At 42.0% G+C, this 22,464-nt stretch overlaps 1 protein-coding gene across 2 annotated transcripts; it reads right to left on the bottom strand.

Moving 5' to 3' along the window:
- Positions 1 to 17: 17 nt before the first annotated feature.
- n4bp2 (NEDD4 binding protein 2) lies at positions 18 to 22,157 on the bottom strand. 2 transcript variants are annotated; one of them, XM_047365888.1, is made up of 16 exons: positions 21,716 to 22,154; positions 17,472 to 18,495; positions 12,786 to 12,910; positions 12,544 to 12,632; positions 12,326 to 12,402; positions 12,099 to 12,227; positions 8,084 to 10,533; positions 6,737 to 6,822; positions 6,600 to 6,645; positions 6,286 to 6,503; positions 6,069 to 6,193; positions 5,651 to 5,780; positions 3,706 to 3,882; positions 2,416 to 2,584; positions 1,052 to 1,175; positions 18 to 981 (listed from the first exon to the last, which is right to left on the bottom strand). In XM_047365888.1, exons 1-16 carry the CDS (start codon positions 21,918 to 21,920, stop codon positions 936 to 938), a joined length of 5,220 nt encoding a protein of 1,739 aa, XP_047221844.1. In that variant the 5' UTR covers positions 21,921 to 22,154; the 3' UTR covers positions 18 to 935. The 2 variants fall into 2 exon arrangements, with proteins under 2 accessions (XP_047221844.1, XP_047221846.1); XM_047365890.1 differs by lacking the exons at positions 18 to 981; positions 1,052 to 1,175 and having other exon boundaries at positions 2,422 to 2,579; positions 21,716 to 22,157.
- Between the last annotated feature and the right edge of the window lie 307 nt (positions 22,158 to 22,464).

Here is a 22,464-nt window from a genome sequence, read left to right as displayed (position 1 = left end):
AATGAAGACAAATACAATAAATGTAAACAAATACATTTATTTCACAAATACCATGATCTGTAAAATCGTATGGACAAAATGGCTAAAAAAATACATTATTCGTTAGAATTTGTGTTCTTACAATAATACATACAAACACTGAAGTTAACTGTTTTTAGAAAAACAAGGTGGCAACTTAACCCTATAAAACTAAGGTTGCATCCTTTGGAAGACAGCTAGCCGCTACATTTGGCAAAAGGCATTTTAAAAAGCTACCAGGAGCGAGCTGGAAACGATCAACACACCGGGTTACCTGAGTTTGAGGAGTATTAGCATCTAACCTTTCTCAAAAATACGACGTTAGAAAAACTGTTTTGTTCAGGAGACAGGTGCTGAGCCTGAGGCAGGGCAGCTGCTTCAGAAGCCGCGGCAGAGATTGCTCAATCTGTTTAATAATGGCGGGTCACCTTTCTGATGCCCTCTGATCGTTTGAGGTCTAACACACAGCTCATGGTGACTGTAAAACTATAAGCAAGAGAAAATCTCTATCTTCTTTCAAAGCCACTGACTTGGTGAAAAAGACGAGCTTAAAAATGACTCCCTGGAGTCTGCAAACTTCAAAATGTGATTATCGAAAACATATAGCAGGTAAAATTACACCATAAAAGAAATATAAAGATAAAATGTACATGCTTTCAACCGTTTTACAGGCAGAAAATAATGTATTTGGGTTTAATACCAATGCAGTCCCTTCCCATAAAGTGACAAAAATTTAAATTATTTTCAGTATTTATACAAGCTTTCAATACAAGCTGCAGGACTGATGAAAAGGGGTATTTGTATGAAAAGAATACCATCACTGACTGAGTTTTTACACGCCATACAAACTGTTGTAGTGAAAAACGAGAGCAAGATATGAAGAGAGTTCTGGTTCACAGCAGCAGAAACGGGTCTTTTCACTTCAAAGAGACCAACACGAGGCCCGGCTTTGGCTCCGAGAACCTGACAGAGACACGCACATGAGAAACTATGGGTGAAGACGAATGCCTGTGTGTGTTTTGTGTGTGTGTACCTATAGTGCTTGTTGGTGAGGTAGTCTATGACAGCGGGCCGGATGCGGGCCACTCCCCCCTGGCTGTGGTTCCCTCTTCCTGTGATGACAGAGAGCTGAGGTTGACACAGACCCTGCTCGCAGTCTGTTCACAAAGAGGCCAAAGAGAAACAAAACACAGTTATCAGGAGCACGCTCGCACCACAGTGTAGTCGTGAATGTGAAGCAGGGATTATTACACGAGTTAAAGCTTCCAGATTTCTTGATACAAATTGTAATGTATGTAAATGCAATAAATCACTCCACCCCCTGGTATCTTTTTGCCATTTTTCAGCAATCTTTGTGCCATTTCAATCACTCAAATATAAAAATGTTCAGCCCTTTCAGAAAAAGACAGCTAGCATACTTTTTGGAATATTATATTTTCTAAAACATTTTCCCAAAGAAATGAAGGCAGTAAGCTTTCAGATCAAACACCTATTCCCTCTTACTTTCAGCTGGGAACACCATCCCAACATATCATAAGACCCTGGTCCTACGATTAAGCTCTTCAGCATCTTTAACTGTTTTTATTAAATCACAGTTAAGGCTTCCTGGCATTTTGGATCAAATTCTGCTTCTCCTACTTGAAGCTGATGATATCCAACTCTCCTGCTAAAGCTGAGCTCCTTTGTTTCACATTTATTTATAATACTCCCAACTGCAGCACCTTTAAAAAGACATCGATTTATATTTCAGGGGAGAAAAATCTGTCCTCTTTCACATATGGTGACTGTTACCAAGACGTTGATCATGGATGGTTATCTTTAACTCTGCTGTGTGCACAATGTTAAAACTATGAAAATAGAATCTACATGTTTGTGTTTCTTAACCTCTTAACCACATCAGTCATAAAAGCTGAGTAGATTTTGAGGCTTTAATTATTTTAACACTAAATTAAAATCAAATATTTTCCACATTAAATGTCATTGGGTCAACTACATCCACCATTTCAGCTTCTGCTACTCTTAATTCTCAGAGATTTATTCTTCCACTGATTAATGCAATTTCTTTTTGCTTTCCTACATTTTCAGCTAATTCTCACAGTTCACCAATTGTTTATTCTTCAGCTTAAGTCGTCTAAACATCTGACGGAGCAGTTGGAACTTCAGCTAAGATTTAAACTTCTTAGTATTTCAGGGTTTTTGCCCTCTTTAATATTAAACTCTAAGGATTTCTGCTACACTTGAGGTTTTACACCTAATTTGGCTCCTCCCTTAAGCTTTTAGCACTGACATGACATTTTTGTAGACAGTCTCTCTAGTTCTAGTTGGTACAGAAGAACCTGGTACCAGCTCAACAAGAGTGCCTGTCTGAAAGGAGGCTGTACAGAATATTTACTTTACCTGCAGTTTTTTCCTCCAGGACCTGAGCCAGATGCTCTAAGGCCTCATTCACATGCAGCCCATGGAGGTCCAGGATGTTTCTGGGCAGCAACGATGAGTTGACTCTTTCAAATATCTGCACCGCTGCTCTGTGATTGGCCTCACGCATCCGCTGGCCGTGCAACCTTCCCTTAAGCAAGAGAAGATTACAAACATTTCCTTTAAGGGGGATTCAGTAATTTATTGGCACGCTGAAAATGCACACAGAACAGAAAAACTGCATGAAAGAGATGCAGAGGTGGGCCGATATTTTAGCTAGCCTACTCCCTTTAATAAAAGGGGAAAGAACTTGTAATACATACAGTTTAAATAAAGACTTTTGTAGGTCCTATATACATGTATGTTCTGAGCTAAAATTAGTTTATTTCTATTTTTTTGTTTTAATTTTCTTCTTGAAATAATCGGGTTATTTGTGTACCATCATTATGAATTTTTTTGTTTACATTTAAATTTTTCAAAATAAAGCTGTTTATTTATATTAGCACTTTTTTACATATTAAAAATGTCCCATCAGCGCCCAGTTGATTAATAGCAGGCCGAAGATTTCGCTATTGTTCTTAAAAGGTATTTTTCACATTTCGTCATGTTACAACCACTAAGTTTGGCTGTAACATTATTTGGACTTTCCACAAAATATTTTATATGGTATGATAGACCAACACAAAGTAGTGAAAAGTTATGAAGCGGACACAAAGTGAGAAACATTTTACCCCTTTATTCAGATCCCCTAAATAAAATGCAGTGCCTTCAGAAGTCACCCGATGGGTAGGATTTGAAACTGGAGCAACAGTTCACCTTCCAACAGGACTACAACCCTGAACATCCAACTAGAACTACAATGCATGTATTTAGATTTAAAAAAAACAGAATTATGTGTTAGAATGGTCCAGTTAAAGTACAGATCTAAATTCATTTCAGAAACTGTAGCAAGACTTGGAAAATTGGTCTTTACATGCTCTCACAACCGATTTGACGGAGTTTGCGAAGAAAAATGGACAAATGTTTCTAGAAGTGCAAAGCTGGTAGAGACATATCCCAAATACCTATGGCTGTCTGAAATGCACTGTAAAAAATGAAGTCCACTTCACTTTTATGAAGTGAACAGATGTGTTGGTCTAACACACGAAATCCAGATAAAATACAGTAAGGCTTTTGGTCCGTGCGGTACGACAACCTGTGAAAAAGTTTAAAAGGTATCAAAACTGCTGTATAGTACTGTTCATGCATCCAGTCCCAGACTCCGGTTTTTACCTGCTGTGCATAAAACGAAGCGACTTCTTTGCGACCCTGCCTGAAAGCCTCTGCAGCCTTCGCAAAGCTCTCAAGCTGTCGTTTCCTCTGAAGATTGGCCTCAGCCCTGAAGTCGTCATACTCTGGCTCCTCGGTGTCCTGGTAGTTGGGTACAGCAGAGTCCAGTGGCTTCTGTTTCTGTACGGATGAAACAACAACAGCATAAAGCTGCGCTCACTCACTTCTTTTTATTTCTTACGAATAATGAAGCTCTTTTCAGTATAATTTAAAGAATGCATAGACGCATGGATGTTGAACTTGTTCATTTGTATAATGAACAAATTAAACACGGGAGGCTTGTCGTTTTGTGTCGTTTTCACAAACAAAAATTTTAAATACCAAATCATAAAAAAACCTAAGTCCGAGATGAACAAACAGTGGCTTGTAAAAGTATTCATACTTTTCCACATATTGTCACATTACAACCACAAACATAAAAATATTTTATTGGAATTTTTGGTGAAAGACCAACACAACGTGGTATACAAATGTGAAGTGGAGAGAAAATTGTACATGATTTGTTTTTTTCCCCCCCAAATAAAAAACTGAAAAGTGCATTGTGCAAAAGTATTCAACCCCCCTGAGTCAATATTTTGTGGAACCACCTTTTGCTGTAATTACAGCTGCAAGTCTTTTAGTGTATTTCTCTATCAGCTTTACACATCTAGTGACTGAAAGTTTTGTCCATTCTTCTTTGCAAAACAGTTCAAACTCAGTCAGATTAGATGGAGAGCGTTTGTGTAGAGCAGTTTTCAGATCTTGCCACAGATTCTCAATTATATTTATGTCTGGACTTTGACTGGACCATTCTAACACATGAATTGGTTTTGTTTTAAACCATTCCATTGTAGCACTGGCTTTATGTTTGGGGTTGTTGTCCTGCTGGAAGGTGAACCTCCACCCCAGTCTCAAGTCTGACTCCAACAGGTTTTCCAAGATTGTCCTGTATTTGGCTCCATCCATCTTCCCATCCACTCTGACCACCTTCCCTGTCCCTGCTGAAGAGAAGCACCCCCAGAGCATGATGCTGCCAACACCATGTTTGACAGTGGGGATGGTGTGTTCAGAGTGATGTGCAGTGTTAGTTCTCTGCCACACATAGCATTTTGGCCAAAAAGTTCAATTTTGGTCTCGTCTAGCTAAACCACCTTCTTTTAAATGTTTGCTGTGTCCCCAATACGGCTTCTGGCAAACTGGACTTCTTATGGTTTTCTTTTAACAATGACTTTCTTCTTGCCACTCTTCCATAAAGACCACATTTCTGCAGTGCACGACTAATAGTTGTCCTGTGGACAGATTCCCCCACCTGAGCTGTGGATCTCTGCAGTTCGTCCATACTAGAGTCACCATGGGCCTCTCCTTGTTCGGCCTGTAAGTTTAGGTGGACGGCCTTGTCTTGGTAGGTTTACAGTTGTGCCATACTCTTTCCATTTCCGGATGATGGATTGAACAGTGCTCCATTAGATGATCAAAACTTGGCACATCTTTTTATACCCTAAGCCCGCTTTAAACTTCTCCACAACTTTATTCCTGACCTGCCTGGTGTGTTCCTTGGACTTCATGATGCTCTTTGCTCCCCTCTCTGAACCAACCCCTGAGGCCGTCACAGAGCAGCTGCATTTGTACTGAGATTAGATTAAACACAGGTGGACTCTATTTAGTCATTAGTAATCATCAGGCAACTTCTGAAGAGTAAAGGGGGCTGAATAGTTTTGCACACCGCACTTTTCAGTTTTTTAATTGTATACACAATTGTATACCACTTTGTGTTGGTCTTTCACATAAAATTCCCATAAAATATATTTATGTTTGTGGTTGTAATGTGACAATATGTGGAGGAGTTCACGGGGTGTGAATACTTTTACAAGCCACTGTAAAAAGGTTTTTAGAGAGGATGAGTTCATACCTTTTCCCTTTCTTTGCTGGCTGCTCTGTGCTGGTCCGACCGAGGAGCTTCTGGTGCAACAACCGTCTTCACAGGTTCCTCCTCGTTCAGAAGAGAGCGTAGAAACAGCTCGGTCTGGGTCAGGCTGTAACTACGAAGGAATGAGCATAAAAACACGAATTTACCGCATTACAGAGCAGTACCCGGCGGACTAATAAGATGGGCTATAAAAAGGTTCCAGGGTTTTATTTTTTATTTTTCGTGATTTAAGTATGAAGCTCTACATGAAAATAAATGGTAACAATATAATAAAAACAGCTTAGATTTTTAAAACAGAAAAAGCTAACTGCTTACATGACGTTACCGTCACACAACAGCCTTACAGTGTGTGTCTTATATGATTACATGATGGCGTAAAGTGGATGCAGTGTTTTCATACTTGTGATCTCTGAAGATATCCTGCAGAAAATGCTTGTCAATGGTGGGAAAAAGTGCGTAAAGTTGCTTCTCCTTTAACATCGTAGCGCCATCCCGGCTGTGGAGGTCTACACGGCTCTGTCTGGTCTGAAAGAAAGGCCCCCAGACAGATTTCACGGTAACAAGTGGGGACAATTGTAGTTTCAGGTGATACAAAAACATTTGGAGGGGTGTGATACCTTCTGCATGTTCTCCTGTAGAGCTTGCTCCTCTTTTATGATCTCTCTAAGAGAGACATGTGGACGGGACACATTCCAGTGATCCATAAATGGGATCTGAGCGCTTTCGTCTGGCTGCCTGGCCAGTGACATGTCGCCGTCTTTGCTTGTCAGAAGACTTCCTGGCTGTGACCGCTTTCGTGAACCGTGTTTGGTCACCTGGGGATCCCCCCTGCATCCTGAACATTTAAAAAGCCACATTTAAGAGTCATAACAAAATTGTACTCACTTAAAAGTTACATTTTTGTGTTACTGGTTTGTGTTCTGCCACTTACCTTCCTCGAGCAGGTGGAAAGATAGAGCTGCTTGTCTTTGCCTTTCCTGAAAAATAAAAGATGTTTATGAAAGGTAGAGGTAAAGGTGGAGATCTCGCCAAAAGTGCTGGAGGTTTTGGCTGCATTATTAAACTAACCTGGATAGCTTCTTTCCACTTTTGGTGGAGAAGTTTAGCCAGATTCAGGTCCATCTGTACAGCAAATTCATCTGGTGAACACGAGCCTGGGTATGAGGAACCAATGAGTGCAGACGTCCAGTTAATGATATGAAATGAATGGACTCATTCCCCTTAAACATGTCATCTTTTGTCGCTTTACTACCACAGTCTTCAATGTCCTACAATGGGATTTGATGTGACGGATACAAAGAATGGAGCACAAAACTTAAGTGGAAGGAAAATGTATATGGTCTCAAAAATGTAGCATTTAAAATATGACTAATGGTGTGTGCATTTGTTAGATCTCTTTTCAGCTTCCATGTCCCTGTTGAGGAAAAGCCTCCACACAGAATGATGCTGCCACTGCCATGTTTCACTGTGGGGATGGTGTGTTCAAGGTAGGGCTGCATGATGTTTGGAAAGCGTGTGACACTATTTCTGAATACAGCGATGATGATATCAACTACAAACCACCCATATGGCCCCTTTCTGTCTATTCAGTCATTATACTGCCCCCTTCATTTTCTGTGGTTTATCTCAGCATGTCAGCCACTAAAAATACACATCTAGTCTGACCAGTAGAAGCTATCCAAAAGGCCAACTTTAGTCTCGGCATGCAGAGCGTGAATGCATAGCATAGAAATAGACTACGATTCAATAAGTGTTTTCCATGTAGGTCAAAAGTTCAGTTTTTGTCTCATCTGACCAGAGCACCTTATTCCAAATGGCTTTCTTCTTGCCACTCTTCAACAAGGGTCAAAATTGTGGAGTGTAGTAATAATAGTTGTCCTGCCAACAGATTCTCCTACCTGAGCTGTGGATTTCTGCAGCCCCTACAGAGTTAACGTGGGCCTCTTGGCTGTTTCTCTGATTAATGCTCTCCTCAGACAGCCGGTTAGTTTGGGTTGGACGGCCACATCTTGGTAGATCTGCAGTCGTGATGGAACTGAACAGTGCTCTGTTAGACGTTCGACGTTTGGGAACTTTTATTAATTTCTCCAACGGACGTCTGATGACCTCACAGAGCTTCTGTATTTATAGTGAAACTAAACAATGCACCGTTGGACTTAATCAACTTATTAGGTGCCTTCTGACGGCAATTAGTCGCATTTATTTTATTAACGGGTATCAGAGTAATAGGGGCTGAATACAAATGCACACCACATTTTTCATATTTTTATTAACAGAATGTCAAGGGGATATGGGTGCTTTTCCAAGCTACTGCACATATCAAAGCTACTCTTATCCCAAGCCTTAGATGATTATTTCAATTTAAAATAAACCAGCAGAAAACTGTTCACAGTGAGCACCCTGTATGTAAATTACCTGGGTCTACTCCGACAGGACCAAACAGCTCTGTTAACTGTAGAGCCAACTCCGTGGGTAGTTTTAGCTCCACGGTTTGAATGTCCAGGTGTTGGCTTCGTCTCTCTGCTTTCCTCTGACTTTCTTCTCTTTCCATCTCTTCCAGCTCAGCCTGCAGAAGCCGATTGATCTCGTCCATGCTCGCAATATCGTCGACAGCTTCATTTTCGAATTCTAAAATAGCTTCCTCGTCATCTTCGCTCCTGCCCCAAGCTCCGTCTTCGAAATCAGCTTCTGCAACCAAGTGGCTGGTGTTGGAGCTGCGCTCTACTTTGTCTGCTGCTTCAGGGGGGCAAGGTTCTGTCTGAGGAAGCTGTTCTAAATCAGAAGCTGGATCTGGTTGCTCCTTGGCTGTAAGTGGAATGGATTCGCCTCCAAACGGCACGTCGCAGCCTTCATTTGTCTCGTTTCTTGTCCCACCAGTTGACTCCTGGGCTTCTTCTTCAACCCTGGTTTGGTCTCCTTTTGACTCATAGTCGTTAACTGGTTCAAGACAATTACCAGTATTTGAAACCTCACACGAAGCTTCAGTATTGTTGGATGACTGAATGTGAACCTCCTCACAATCTTCGTCCCTAAAAAACCTCTCTCCAGAGTCCAGCAGGAGGTTGGTGGTCCATTCCAAGTCCTTACCGCACTTATCGTACAGATCCTCTAACGTATCGAAACTAACGAGTTTAAAATGTCGACTGAGAATGCGCAAGCTCTGCAGCCGGTCCTGAGTCACCCCGAGCTCTTTCTCCTCCACCTGAGTCCCCTTCTCGTGCACCACCCGGTAGGGTACGTCCATGTGGCTGGATGAGTAAACATCAGCTGCTGCAGAAGATAGCTCTGGCATAAAATGAGAAGAGTTTGCTTCCAAGACCTGGATGTCACTGGCGTGCCCACTGGCGTGCCCACTGGCGTGCCCACTGGCAGTGACAGGCGCACCACTGGAGCCGTTGATACAGTTTAGACGCCAGAGAAGAGCAAAGTCTCGAGGTTCTGCTTGAGTGAAGCAACCCGTTTCTACCAAAGCGAGAGAGGCTGGCAGCTCTGGATGGGACTGGAAAAGCAGGCCCAAATCTGGTTTTGGATCAGAACTGGTGGGTTTGACATCAGAGTTTGTGCTTTTGTTGTTGTCCATGTTTTCAGCTGTAGTCTTTGGACAGTCTGAATTGTTCATGGAAGAATTGTGAGAGAAGGTGAGGGCCAGCTTGCACTGCTTCCCAGATCTCCGACCGTATTGCTGCTTTTTCTCCTGACTGCTCCAACAACTCTCCATTTCCGCAAATAACTCAAGCGCCGAACTATCAGGGCTCTCATTGACCTGTTTCGTATTCCACTCAGCTCCTACGGGTCTGTGAGTTTCCTTTAGATCAACCTTATCGCTGCATTCATCTGTTGATTTCATCAGCTCTTTGCCAGTTTCTGAAACATTAGTGTCCCTTTCAGGGTTAGTTCTCGCTCTGCTTTCCCTCTCGACTGCTTCACAACCATCTGCGCTGGTTTGTGACTTGTTTACCTTCCATTCCTGGACACAGTCGGGTAAGTCAGCTTTGCTCGTGTTTTGCTGCTTCTCTTCGCTGCTGCTTTCGTGAACTTCTTCCGCCATGCCGCCGGCCTCATCTTCTTTGTCAAATTCTTCATCCGAGCTGAGAGAGAGCGAGCATGATGAGCTCATCTGATCTGTGACCACGCCAGTCTGAATGAGATCAAGAAGCTTCTGAAACTCCGTTATATCAGGACCTGATGGTTTGACCTTTGTTTTTTCATCATCAACTATTTCCTTTTCTTCCATCCCTCTATGCCTCTCTCCTCTCTTCACCAGTCGCTGCTGAAGAGACCCTTCGGAGGGCCAGTCTCCAACAAATTCAAGCATCTCAGAGTTCTCCTTCTCTTCCCCATTCCTGGTGGTATCTTCTTCTGGTAGCTTGTCCTTTAAGGCCTCCTTGTTTGATGGGTTAGTATCTTTAACCAGGTCTGCAGCTTCTGCCTGGTCAAAACCAGATCTGCTTGATCTTTCTCTCTTTACTCTTTGTGCAATAGATTCACAGAAAGCCACAGGAACCTCATCTCCATAGTGGTCTTCATTTATAACCGACTCCACAATACAATCTGGAATCCTCCCATCCCCTTTAGGACGGTTCTGCTCTAACAGGGTGTTCAGCTCAGAATCCATGTCACTCGAATAGAAATCATCATCCCCATCCAAAGTGTCTGGCTTGCTGGTTTGTTTTCCAAACGACTGGAGATCGAGCGACTCGGTGGATTCACAAGAAGCGTCGTCGTGCATTCCCACCTCTTCGGAGCCACTGATGGATGACACGTCGGGGAGAGAGGAATATAGCTGAGGGTGGAAACGTTTATATCCCTCATTCAGTCTAGGCTGATCTACGAGGTCTGGACAAGGTGTGTCTGCAGAGATTGGCCTGGAGGAAAAGCAAAATAAACAAAAAAAGATGTAACAGGGAGTTTTTATTTTATGAACACAGAAGTACAATAATATAAGTTTCATGAAATTAGACATACTTACAATTTGTCTTCCTAAAAGAAACATAGTTGAGAGTTTTAAATTTACCTTCCTCTGTAAATTTTCTACACTTTGTCCTCAATCTAATTTATTGGGATTTTACGTGTCAGACCAACACAATGTTGTACAGAGTTGGGAAGTTGAAGGAATACTTCTTTATAAATTTCACATTAAAATCTGAAAAAGGTTGTGTGCAATTTGTATTCCACTCTAAACACATTCCCATCTAACCAATTATCCTTATACGTCATTATTAAACAGGGTCCATCTGTTCTGTAAAGGCTTCAAGGGTTTCTTAGAGAACATTAGTGAACAAACAGGATCATGAAGACCAAGGATCACAGAACACAGCTCAGGGAGAAAGCTACAAAGAAGTATCCCAAGCTTTTAACGTCTCATGAAGACGTCTCAGTCCATCGTCTGAAAATGGAAAGAGCATGACACACCTATAAGTCTGCCAAGACATGATTGTCCACCTAATCTGATATCCTCAAGGAGAGAGTTAATCAAAGAAGCAGCCAGGAAGCCTATAGTAACTCTGGAGGAACTTCAGAAATCCACAGCTCAGGTGGGAGAATTCCACCACAGGAAAAATATTTGTCATGCACTCTTTAAACTCTTCCATAAAGTCTGGACTTTATGGAAAAAAATCTAATGTTAAAAAAAAGCAGTAAGAAGCCCTTCCTGCAGTTTGCTAGCAACCATATAGGGAAGACACGGTAAACATGTGGGAGACGGTGCTCTGGTTAGATGAGACCAAAAGTTCATTTCTGGCCTACATGCTAAGCGTCATGTGTGACGGAAAACTAATACTACACATCACCTTGTACACACTAGCCACACTAGATGGTGGTGGCAGCATAATGCTGTGGGGATACTTTTCATCAGCATCGACAGGGAAGCTGGTCAAATGTGATGGGAGAATGGATAGAGCTGAATACTGGGCAATCCTGGAAGAAGACCTGTTAGAAGCTGCTAGGAACTAGACACTGGAGTGGAAGTTCACCTTCCAGCAGATAAACAAACCTAAGAATAAAACCAGAACTAGAAGGGATCAAAGCTTGATCATAGGGTTAGAGTGAACCTATAAAGCTTTGAATCTGGGAGGAGAGTTTGGGTCAGATTTAACAAGAATTTACAATTATTACTTCCCTTCCACTTGACAATCATGTTACATTGAATTGGTCTGTCACATAATATTCATTGAGGTTTGTGGTTATACCGTGACAGAATGTGAAAGTTTAATGGGGTGTGAATACTTTATCAATGGTACTTTATTTCTCTATGGTAGGTCTATGTCAAAATAACATTCCTTATTATTGTAGGAAAACAATAAGGAACACTGCTGCTCTCTGCCATGAAGACAGCAACTAACTCCTGTTCCAACCCACAATCAAAGAATAAAGCGGTAAACATAACATTACTTTCAAACCAAACGGGGAAATATTTTGTACAAAGACTCACGGTGAGTGGCAGTTCTCCTGTTTAAACTCAGGCATGTGTGAGCCCATGACAGACTGAACTGTGACAAAGCGCTCGTATCCATTCAGCATGCGACGAATTGTCTCAACAGGTACCTTGTGTGCGGAACGCCTTCAAATGAACACACAAAGTAAAATTACAACAAAATTATCCTCATTTGCATCAATGCTCACAATAAACAAAATGACAGACCTTCTACTGTCTCTTACCTCTCCAGTTCTCTGGCCTTGGTCTTCCACCAAGTATCTGGTTCTTTGAACAGCACCTTATATCCATGTTTCAGCGCCTAGAGCAGACGGCACACTTGTGATTTTTTTGTTGTTTATAACATAGTTGTAAGTAGTCCATTATTAACAAGCATTTGTTTCAATAAATAACTCTCTGTATTCGCTTTGTCACAATATAGTTCTTCACAAAGTTAACTGACCTGAACCACGTAGGGTTTCATCTCCCATCCCTGCATGTTGGTGTTATCGATGATGATAGGGTTGATGCCCCTCTCGAAAGCCTCCCTGGCTATGGGACACAATTTACACGGGCAAAACAGGAACCACAGAAACTGAGGTTAAAAACTGCATAAATTCAAGCAAGACATACATCAATCCGAAAATTGCATTTCTAAAAAAGGTCACAGACAGTTGTGCTTCATATTAGCGAATGAATGTTAACCTCGTTTATGGTTCCACTCGTGGGCTTCCCCCAGGGCCGTGGGGTCAAACTGGTACCCTCCACCGCAGCTGAAATAGTCATCAGTGCTCAGCACGGCTCCACCTGGGTTGTGCTCCAACAAAGCTCTGCAAAGAGGCCCGCAAACATGGCTTACAGGTGATGTAGCGCAAATCCACAAGTCCGACAAAGCGATGTCTGTCACAGTGTGCACAGATATCAACAGGCTGATTGGACTAAAGCTGCCTGGATGTATTCAGACCACTGCAAGTAAAAGGACATTTAAACAGTAAACATTTATTTAGATTTTATTTATTGCTACTAACCTGAAAAACACCACTTTGAAAACAATTTTTATTGATTCAAATATTCAGTGGAATTTATAACATATCCCAGTTTTTTATACAAGGAAGCATATGAGGAAGGTAAAAAACGCACTTACACATGCCACGTTTACCTTAAAAAAATATTGACACAGTGCAATATAACGTATATTTGTACAGGTCCTTCTCAAAAAATTAGCATATTGTGATAAAGTTAATTATTTTCTATAATGTAATGATGAAAATGTAACATTCATATATTTTAGATTCATTGCACACTAACTGAAATATTTCAGGTCTTTTATTGTCTTAATACGGATGATTTTGGCATACAGCTCATGAAAACCCAAAATTCCTATCTCACAAAATTAGCATATTTCATCCAACCAATAAAAGAAAAGTGTTTTTAATACAAAAAACGTCAACCTTCAAATAATCATGTACAGTTATGCACTCAATACTTGGTCGGGAATCCTTTTGCAGAAATGACTGCTTTAATGCGGCGTGGCATGGATGCAATCAGCCTGTGGCACTGCTGAGGTCTTATGGAGGCCCAGGATGCTTCGATAGCGGCCTTTAGCTCATCCAGAGTGTTGGGTCTTGAGTCTCTCAACGTTCTCTTCACAATATCCCACAGATTCTCTATGGGCTTCAGGTCAGGAGAGTTGGCAGGCCAATTGAGCACAGTGATACCATGGTCAGTAAACCATTTACCAGTGGTTTTGGCACGGTGAACAGGTGCCAGGTCGTGCTGAAAAATGAAATCTTCATCTCCATAAAGCTTTTCAGCAGATGGAAGCATGAAGTGCTCCAAAATCTCCTGATAGCTAGCTGCATTGACCCTGCCCTTGATAAAACACAGTGGACCAACACCAGCAGCTGACACGGCACCCCAGACCATCACTGACTGTGGGTACTTGACACTGGACTTCTGGCATTTTGGCATTTCCTTCTCCCCAGTCTTCCTCCAGACTCTGGCACCTTGATTTCTGAATGACATGCAGAATTTGCTTTCATCCGAAAAAAGTACTTTGGACCACTGAGCAACAGTCCAGTGCTGCTTCTCTGTAGCCCAGGTCAGGCGCTTCTGCCGCTGTTTCTGGTTCAAAAGTGGCTTGACCTGGGGAATGCGGCACCTGTAGCCCATTTCCTGCACACGCCTGTGCACGGTGGCTCTGGATGTTTCTACTCCAGACTCAGTCCACTGCTTCCGCAGGTCCCCCAAGGTCTGGAAATGGCCCTTCTCCACAATCTTCCTCAGGGTCCGGTCACCTCTTCTCGTTGTGCAGCGTTTTCTGCCACACTTTTTCCTTCCCACAGACTTCCCACTGAGGTGCCTTGATACAGCACTCTGGGAACAGCCTATTGGTTCAGAAATGTCTTTCTGTGTCTTACCCTCTTGCTTGAGGGTGTCAATAGCGGCCTTCTGGACAGCAGTCAGGTCGGCAGTCTTACCCATGATTGGGGTTTTGAGTGATGAACCAGGCTGGGAGCTTTAAAGGCCTCAGGAATCTTTTGCAGGTGTTTAGAGTTAACTCGTTGATTCAGATGATTAGGTTCATAGCTCGTTTAGAGACCCTTTTAATGATATGCTAATTTTGTGAGATAGGAATTTTGGGTTTTCATGAGCTGTATGCCAAAATCATCCGTATTAAGACAATAAAAGACCTGAAATATTTCAGTTAGTGTGCAATGAATCTAAAATATATGAATGTTAAATTTTCATCATGACATTATGGAAAATAATGAACTTTATCACAATATGCTAATATTTTGAGAAGGACCTGTATATAGGTATTTGCCCTAACATTATGACCTGGTAAGGAGCTGAGAATTTTTTATATTTCCAGATGAATAATAAATTAATTACACTTAATGTGCCGACTTTCCTGTGTTTTTATGCATTATTTGTTGAGATACTTTATATATGCAAAAGTTTTCAAACGATTCCTCAATATTTAATTCCATTTAAGGTAATAGAGCGCTGCGAGGAAGTATTTTCCCCCTCACAGATTCCTCTTGTTTTTGCTTTTATGTCCAACCTAAATGTCTCAGATGATCAAATAAATTTTAATATCAAAGACAACCTGAGGAAATTCATAAAGAAGTTTCCAAATGATAACTTATTGTATAAAGGGTACAAATATATCCCAACCAACCCGGACCATCACCTACTAACTGGCAATGAGTCTTACATCGCATCACGCTTCATCTTAATTCAGCCACATTGGAGGATTTGGAAGCACAAATGGCCTGTTTGATGTAATGCCCGAACAGAATTTATGGTTCCATTCATTACGACAAGTTGTCACAGTCTTGAAGATCATCTGACCACCATCATATTTGATTGTAGGTATATATTATTTTCTAAAACGGTTAGTTTTAGGAGAGATGCAATGGGACAAATACTCTCTAAAAAGGTGACACTTTGGTCTCATAAGTGCAGAGAATACAGTCTCTGTGACTGGGATACACCCCCGCTTTCCTTCATTTTGAGAGATCAGTGATTGATGATTGTGGAAAGTGAAAGACTAAAGGAACTGCAATGCTCTAAACTTTACGTTTATATTTGCAAGCCTGACCTCATGTGCAGTTAAAACAAGTTTGTAACGTTTCATGGGTATTGTTCAATGTTTTTCAATGAAATAAGCTTGGAACATTGAAGATGTATTGTGACCATATAACATCTGAGTGTCAGTTATATATTAAAAAAAAATTAAATAATCGGTATCGGCCAAATTCGGAATCGACAGGTCGGGCTTTTTATAGATCGGTGCACCCCTAATCTGTAGTCATCAAGTTGTTTTTTGGCCAATGTGAGACAGGTCCTTGTGTTTCTTTTGGTCAGCAGTGGTTTTGGCCTTGGAACTCATTTTCTTTCTCATTTCTGAATCATAAACTCTGACCTTAACTAAGACAAATGAGGCCAGCAGAGCTTTACATGGTGCTCTAGGTTCTTTTGTGACCTTCTGGGAGAATCAATGATGGCCTCTTGGAGTAACTTTGGTAGGCCAGCCACTCCTGGGTGGGTCCTCTCTTTAATCTTCCATGTTTTCTCTATCAGTGGTAATTGCTCACTTTGTAGACCCAAAGCCTTAGTGATGGTTTTGTCACCCTTTTCAGACCGTTAAATGTTAATTACCTTGTTTCTCATCTGTCCTTGTACTTCTTAAGATCAGGGGTGTTGTCATCCAGGTTTTATTTAAATAGGTTTTTTTTCTACAGGTCCAGCATTAATCTGGACTGGATGTGGCTGCTGAAACTAACTAAAGTTAACTGGGATTGACGTGGGTAATCCCAGTTAAGTCATGATTGTGTCGTAATTGCTTTCCAGACAGGACCATGTTAATGTGTTTTATTGTTTTAATAGTTTTTTCCCCCCTCATTAAAAAAAATAATCATTTCAAAACAGTATTTTGAGCTTACTCAGGTTATCTTCGCCTGAGATTCAAATTTAAATATATACTGTTGTTTTCATAGCACTGTAACTCCCATCTCCCTCTGTTTTTTCCCAGGTATGGCCACAGCCATTTCATCAGTGGCTGTGGCGGAACGGGGACCAGGACACCATGGAAGATGGAGGATTTTGTGTATTTACATGCAGATGTGGCCATATGTTTTTCATAATCTCCCTGCTCAAAGACACACTGACAACTCATTCTTAAATACACAGGTATATGCCATCATATTTTTTTTTTCTCAAATGTCCCAGAATTTAAAAAAGTTCATGACACCATTCATGCCAAGAAGGTTCTCGACGCCTTTGGAGGTGAAACAGGACCACGGGATTACAAATCTTTCTCATTTTCAACATATTCATCTTTTGTTTCAAACCCAACTCAACTAGAGAGATTGTTGCCGAAAATATCAACCTAAGTCACATCTGACTAAAACACGTGGGTTGAGTAAAAGTCCCAGTAGTGCGCTGAGTGTCTGCCCTAAAGACTATATGGCCTGAACATGGATCAGTCATCTGGCTCGGGCTAGAACGATGGGGGCTAACGCTCAAATGGAAACTTTTTAAAACAACAAGAAAGTTGAGCAATATGTGGTTAGTTTTATGCAATGAAATCTAATAGTGTCTCACATTTGGATTTGGGCAATATACAAAAAGAATCCTGCTGGCTCCAGAAGCTATTTTTTCCCTCTTGTCACCAGTTTTTCTGCTCAGGCATCTGCAGAAAAGTTTTTAAAATTTGATCTGGTGAGCCAGAAGTACGCAGGTGAAAAATAAAATAAAATAGCTTTGTCTCACAACACATTTATCCATGTCTGTATATAACAGGAGACTATTTGACTTTTTGTCACACACACACACACATTTACAACTGAGGTGACCATAGTCCGAATATCAAAGCATGTTTACCTTGCAAGGGTTGACTTGCCAGAACCTGGAGCACCACGAAGCAGCACAAGCACCTTTCCTTGCAGTTTCAGCCTGCTGTAGAGGGCAGGACTCTGCGGGGCAGCTGACGGGGCCCAAGACTTGGGCACAGCAGTAGAAGGTCTGAGAGGTGCTTGACTAATGGGGGACTGGTTCAGCCAGGGGGAGGCATGTCTGGAAGGGCTGAGCCAACAGAAGGGTGCCTGAGCAACCGGGGTGATGAAGGTTGGCCTCTGGTTTCCCTGGACCTGGGGACAAAACACTGGTGCAGCCAAGTTCCAGGGTGGTGGCACATAGCCGTGTGGGTTGCTGTTTAATAAGCTCGCTTTGGATCTTGCTCCGGTGATTAATGAATCAGAATACGTGGGTGCAGTCCATTCTGGAGTAGTCTTTGGTGGCTCCTGCTTTTTGTACACCTGAAAAGCAGAGGGACGCCCTGAAGCTGCTAGGTCCAAAGGAGGTTTACACTTGTCTGTGGAACTTTCTGATGTCAGGTGTGTAAAATCCAGCATATCTTTCCGTGCCTCTAGGACTTCATCTTCCCATGTGTTGAGCTGGTTCAGGGGAGAGGAAGCTCCAGACAGATCCTCCACCAAGCCACCTGGCAGGGACGGTTGGGGCGTAATGCGCTCCTTGGATGCAGCTTCCCTGCTGCCCTGAAGCAGTTCTGGGAGAGCCTGCTGAGAAACAGGTGGAGGAGGGAACAAAGGATGAGATGATGCCACGCTGCTAGGCGACTCATCTTTCCCATCTTGCTGCTCGGTTAGCGTCTCCAACTCTCGATCGATGAGAAGGTCCAGGTCGTCTGTCAGCAGGTTCGTAGACAGAGGAGAGGAGTGGTGATGCGCCGTCCTGAAGGGTAGTCCACCTGGATTCGGTTCGAAAAAGTGATGCGGGTCGAGCAAGACTGCAGCAGTGCGCTCGAAGCCAGAAACAGGAGGAGGGTGTGGGGCCATGACTTCAGCTGCATCAGAGAGCTCCAGCAGAGAGTCCATTGCATTTTCAACTAAGGCAGACACAGATGACAACATTAGTGACAGAGTACATGTTCCTGAACCTTTGGCATTTCAATTAACAGTATTTCCTGCTCAGATTGGACAAAGTCAATGTAAATGTACATTAACTAGAATATAAAACACAGAACATTATCGTAGTTAATAAAGAATGGGCCTACTTTTAAAATGTGTTCTGATGATTCTGAAATAGCTCATTTAAAATATCTTAACCAGATATACACCAATGAATCATCCAAAGATCAGAATTGGACAAGATCAGATGTGATCATTATTATTTTTTTTAATTCTTCCTTAAATGTATTAAAACATAGAACACCCTAGTATCAACTAGTAGTACGTCTTCTTAGTTCGGTAATCATTTTAACGGTCGTGGCACCTTGGTTCAGGATTATTCCTTTCTGCATCATATGTCTCTACAGAGACATCTACATTGAATGCATATTGCAACTTCTCACAAACTGATCTTAAATATTTGCTCATTACCTGTGGCTGCTTAATAACACAACCAGTTAAACTTGACCTCATATTCCCAATTCAACCAACTCTGTTATGTAACACTTTACATAAGACACAAATGAGTATGTTTGAGAAAAACCCTATCGCTGCTGATTATTTACAGCAGTTGCTCTCCAAAGCATTTTATCCAAAGTGCTACTCATTACATTTAAAAAAACTGCTTAATGGCCTCTGTGATAATCAAGAAATTATATTTAGTCATACGGTCAGTTAGAGGATTTTTTAGTTAGGTTGCTAGTTATCTATAAAATACACTCACCTGCCACTTTATTAGGTACACCTGTCCAACTACTCATTAATGCAAATTTCTAATCAGCCAATCACGTGGCAGCAACTCAATGCATTTAAGCATGTAGACATGGTGAAGACGATCTGGTGCAGTTCAAACCGAGCATCAGAATGGGGAAGAAAGGTGATTTAAGTGACTTTGAACGTGGGATGGTTGTTGGTGCCAGACGGGCTGCTCTGAGTATTCTGAGCAGTTCTGTGGGCGCAAATGCCTTGTTGATACCAGAGGTCTGAGGAGAATGGCAAGGCTGGTTCGAGCTGATAGAAAGGCAACAGTAACTGAAATAACTATTCATTACAACCAAGAAATGCAGAAGAGCATCTCTGAGCGCACAACACATCGAACCTTGAGGCCGATGGGCTACAGCAGCAGAAGACCACACTGGGTGTCACTCTTGTCAGCCAAGAACAGCAAACTGAGGCTACAATTAGCACAGGCTCACCAAAATTGGACACTAGAAGATTGGAAAAACGTCGCCTGGTCTGATGAGTCTCGATTTCTGCTGCGACATTCGGATGGTTGGGTCAGAATTTGGCACCAACATGAAGGATCCATCCTGCCTTGTATCAACAGTTCAGGCTGGTGGTGGTGGGGTAATGGTGTGGGGGATATTTTCTTGGCACACTTTGGGCCTCTTAGTACCAATTGAGCATCGTGTCAATGCCACAGCCTACCTGAGTATTGTTGCTGACCATGTCCATCCCTTTATGACCACAGTGTACCCATCTTCTGATGGTTACTTCCAGCAGGATAACGTACCATGTCATAAAGCACGAATCAACTCAGACTGGTTTCTTGAACATGACAAAAGGTTCACTGGACTCAAATGGCCTCCACAGTCACCAGATCTCAATCCAATAGAGCACCTTTGGGATGCGGTGGAACGGGAGATTCTCATCATGGATGTTCAGCCGACAAATCTGCAGCATCTGTGTGATGCTATAATGTCAATATGGACCAAACTCTCTGAGGAATGTTTCCAGTACCTTGTTGAATCTATGCCACGAAGGATTAAGGCAGTTCTGAAGGCAAAAGGGGGTCCAACCCGGTACTAGCAAGGTGTACCTAATAAAGTGGTCGGTGAGTGTATGTTGTGTTAAACGCTGAGATGCACAGAGACCTGACTGGTCTAACATTCAAATATCTGATCTACATCCAATCAGTGAATGTACCACATTAACCTCTACCTCAGTTTGTGAGAGAGAGCAAGAGTCAAAGCAGATAACAGGAAGGCAAAGTTGCTGTCATATCCTATTGGAACTTTCCACCTCTGTCTGCAATTGAACATGCTGGATTTGGAAATATTGGCAGTCTTTTCCAAATATTAGGGTATGGATTTACATTCTCTAGGGAATACACAGAGAGAATGCTGTTTTAATAGTCCTGGCCGCACCAACTGCTCTTATTGCTACTATAAGCCGCTAAATTACATTTAAAGTGTCGGTGGGAGCACAGTGATGTGGGAAAATTTGTATTTTCTTCTACATGTCTGCTGGGAGAGAGAGAGAGAATGAGACTTAAAGGAGATAACACAAGAGACCAAAGCAAATGAGCCCTTTTTTGTGTTTCTGAACTTTAAACCTCTGGCTAAATCTGGCAGACTTTTGGTAATCTCTCTGTCACCGTTCTGTAATTAATACCGAGATTGATGTTCTGTCATGCTAGCTGCACTAATCGCTAGAATAAGATGCTAGTCAGTTTAAAATGGCTACTCTAGATCATTTTGTCCATTTTAAAATAATAGTACTATTACTTCGTAACAGTACTCTGTGACACAGGCTGTGCGATAAAGGGAAGGGCAGTTTGCAGTGATCGTGAATTTTTTTTTTTTTTTTAAACCAAAGTTTTATAAAAACAGAAATCTGTCATCAAATTCAGACTGATTTATCTCTAGTTAAATGTATAATCCACAGCCTCCAAGAAAGGACAATGTTAAACAAAGCTAAGTGTCGCTGTGATAGTTGGTTGGCGATGGTCTGGAGATCCGAAAGGAAAATTCTGCCCAAGGCCCGATAAAACCTTGGGTCGGCACTGGCCCCACGGATAAATTCTGGTTACTTCACTAAATATCGATCTGGCGGACTGTCAAAGAAACAAACATTAAGTGTCAACCATATAACAGTGACGCATTACTATTCTTGTAGCTGTCAGCGGCAACAGGTGGAAGAGGAAGAACTGGTTTATTGGGATCACTGCAGCTGCAGTTCAATTTGTCAGTTGTTACATTACTGCCCACCAGCACTAAGGTGGTAAAGGCCCAGTAAATAATGTCGTGTATTTATTTTTACGCTTTAACCTTCAGCTTCACTACTCAGCCAATAAGCCAACCAGCTAACTGGTTAGCCAAGTTACTACCTGAACCAGCTGGTCGGACAGCAAAGCTTCCGTGTATCTTTTTTTGGTACCTTTAAAGTCGCACTCAGAGAGCACGATGTGGATGACCTCTGGGTCCAGATGTGAAAACATCTCCTGCATTCTTTTAAGGATTTTCTCCTTTTCGGCGCTGCTGTGATATCTCTGAGGTGGTGGGTAACCCGCGGGTCGTCCTCCCTCGGGTGGCCCATTGGGTTTCCTGGCTGGGCTCTGGCCGTTTTTCTTTTTCCGAGGCATACCGTGGCCAAGCTACAGCCACCGACTGTTCTCATTAGCTGCTAGCAGAGCTAACGAGAGACCGTGGAGTCACATGAGAGCGGCTCGAAGCTGAAAACATGATACATCCACTGGAGTAACCAAAGTGCAGGAGTTCAAGGTTTTGGTCCCAAACAGCACTCCAAGTGGTGGAAATAACCGCGTCGGAAATTACAACCGGTGAAAACTGCGCCTCTCCAACCGTCGGAAGCGCTGGAAATAGTGACTTCAAAATAAAAGCTGGACTTCTCTCTTTTTTTTTTTTTTCTGTCGATGCCGTTCTGTATACAGTAGGGTCCAAAACACCACTAAAATATTCCCGGAGAGCTACAGCCTCTAAAGAAGTTACAAAACTCATTTCGTCAGTGAAAAAGATCACCAGTGAACCCTTGATAAACCCTTTAGGAGCCCCTACAGAACAATGATCACATTATTGTGAAATGTTTTAACGACAACAAAAACAAATTGCATTCAAGTAGAGACACACTACTAGATAAAAGTAAACATTAACTCAAACGTGACAAAT

The sequence above is a fragment of the Girardinichthys multiradiatus genome, chromosome 5, assembly GCF_021462225.1.
Source record: "Girardinichthys multiradiatus isolate DD_20200921_A chromosome 5, DD_fGirMul_XY1, whole genome shotgun sequence".
NCBI lineage: Eukaryota > Metazoa > Chordata > Actinopteri > Cyprinodontiformes > Goodeidae > Girardinichthys > Girardinichthys multiradiatus.
Note: the sequence above shows the minus strand (reverse complement) of the source record. Positions and strands in the feature narration are given on the sequence as shown.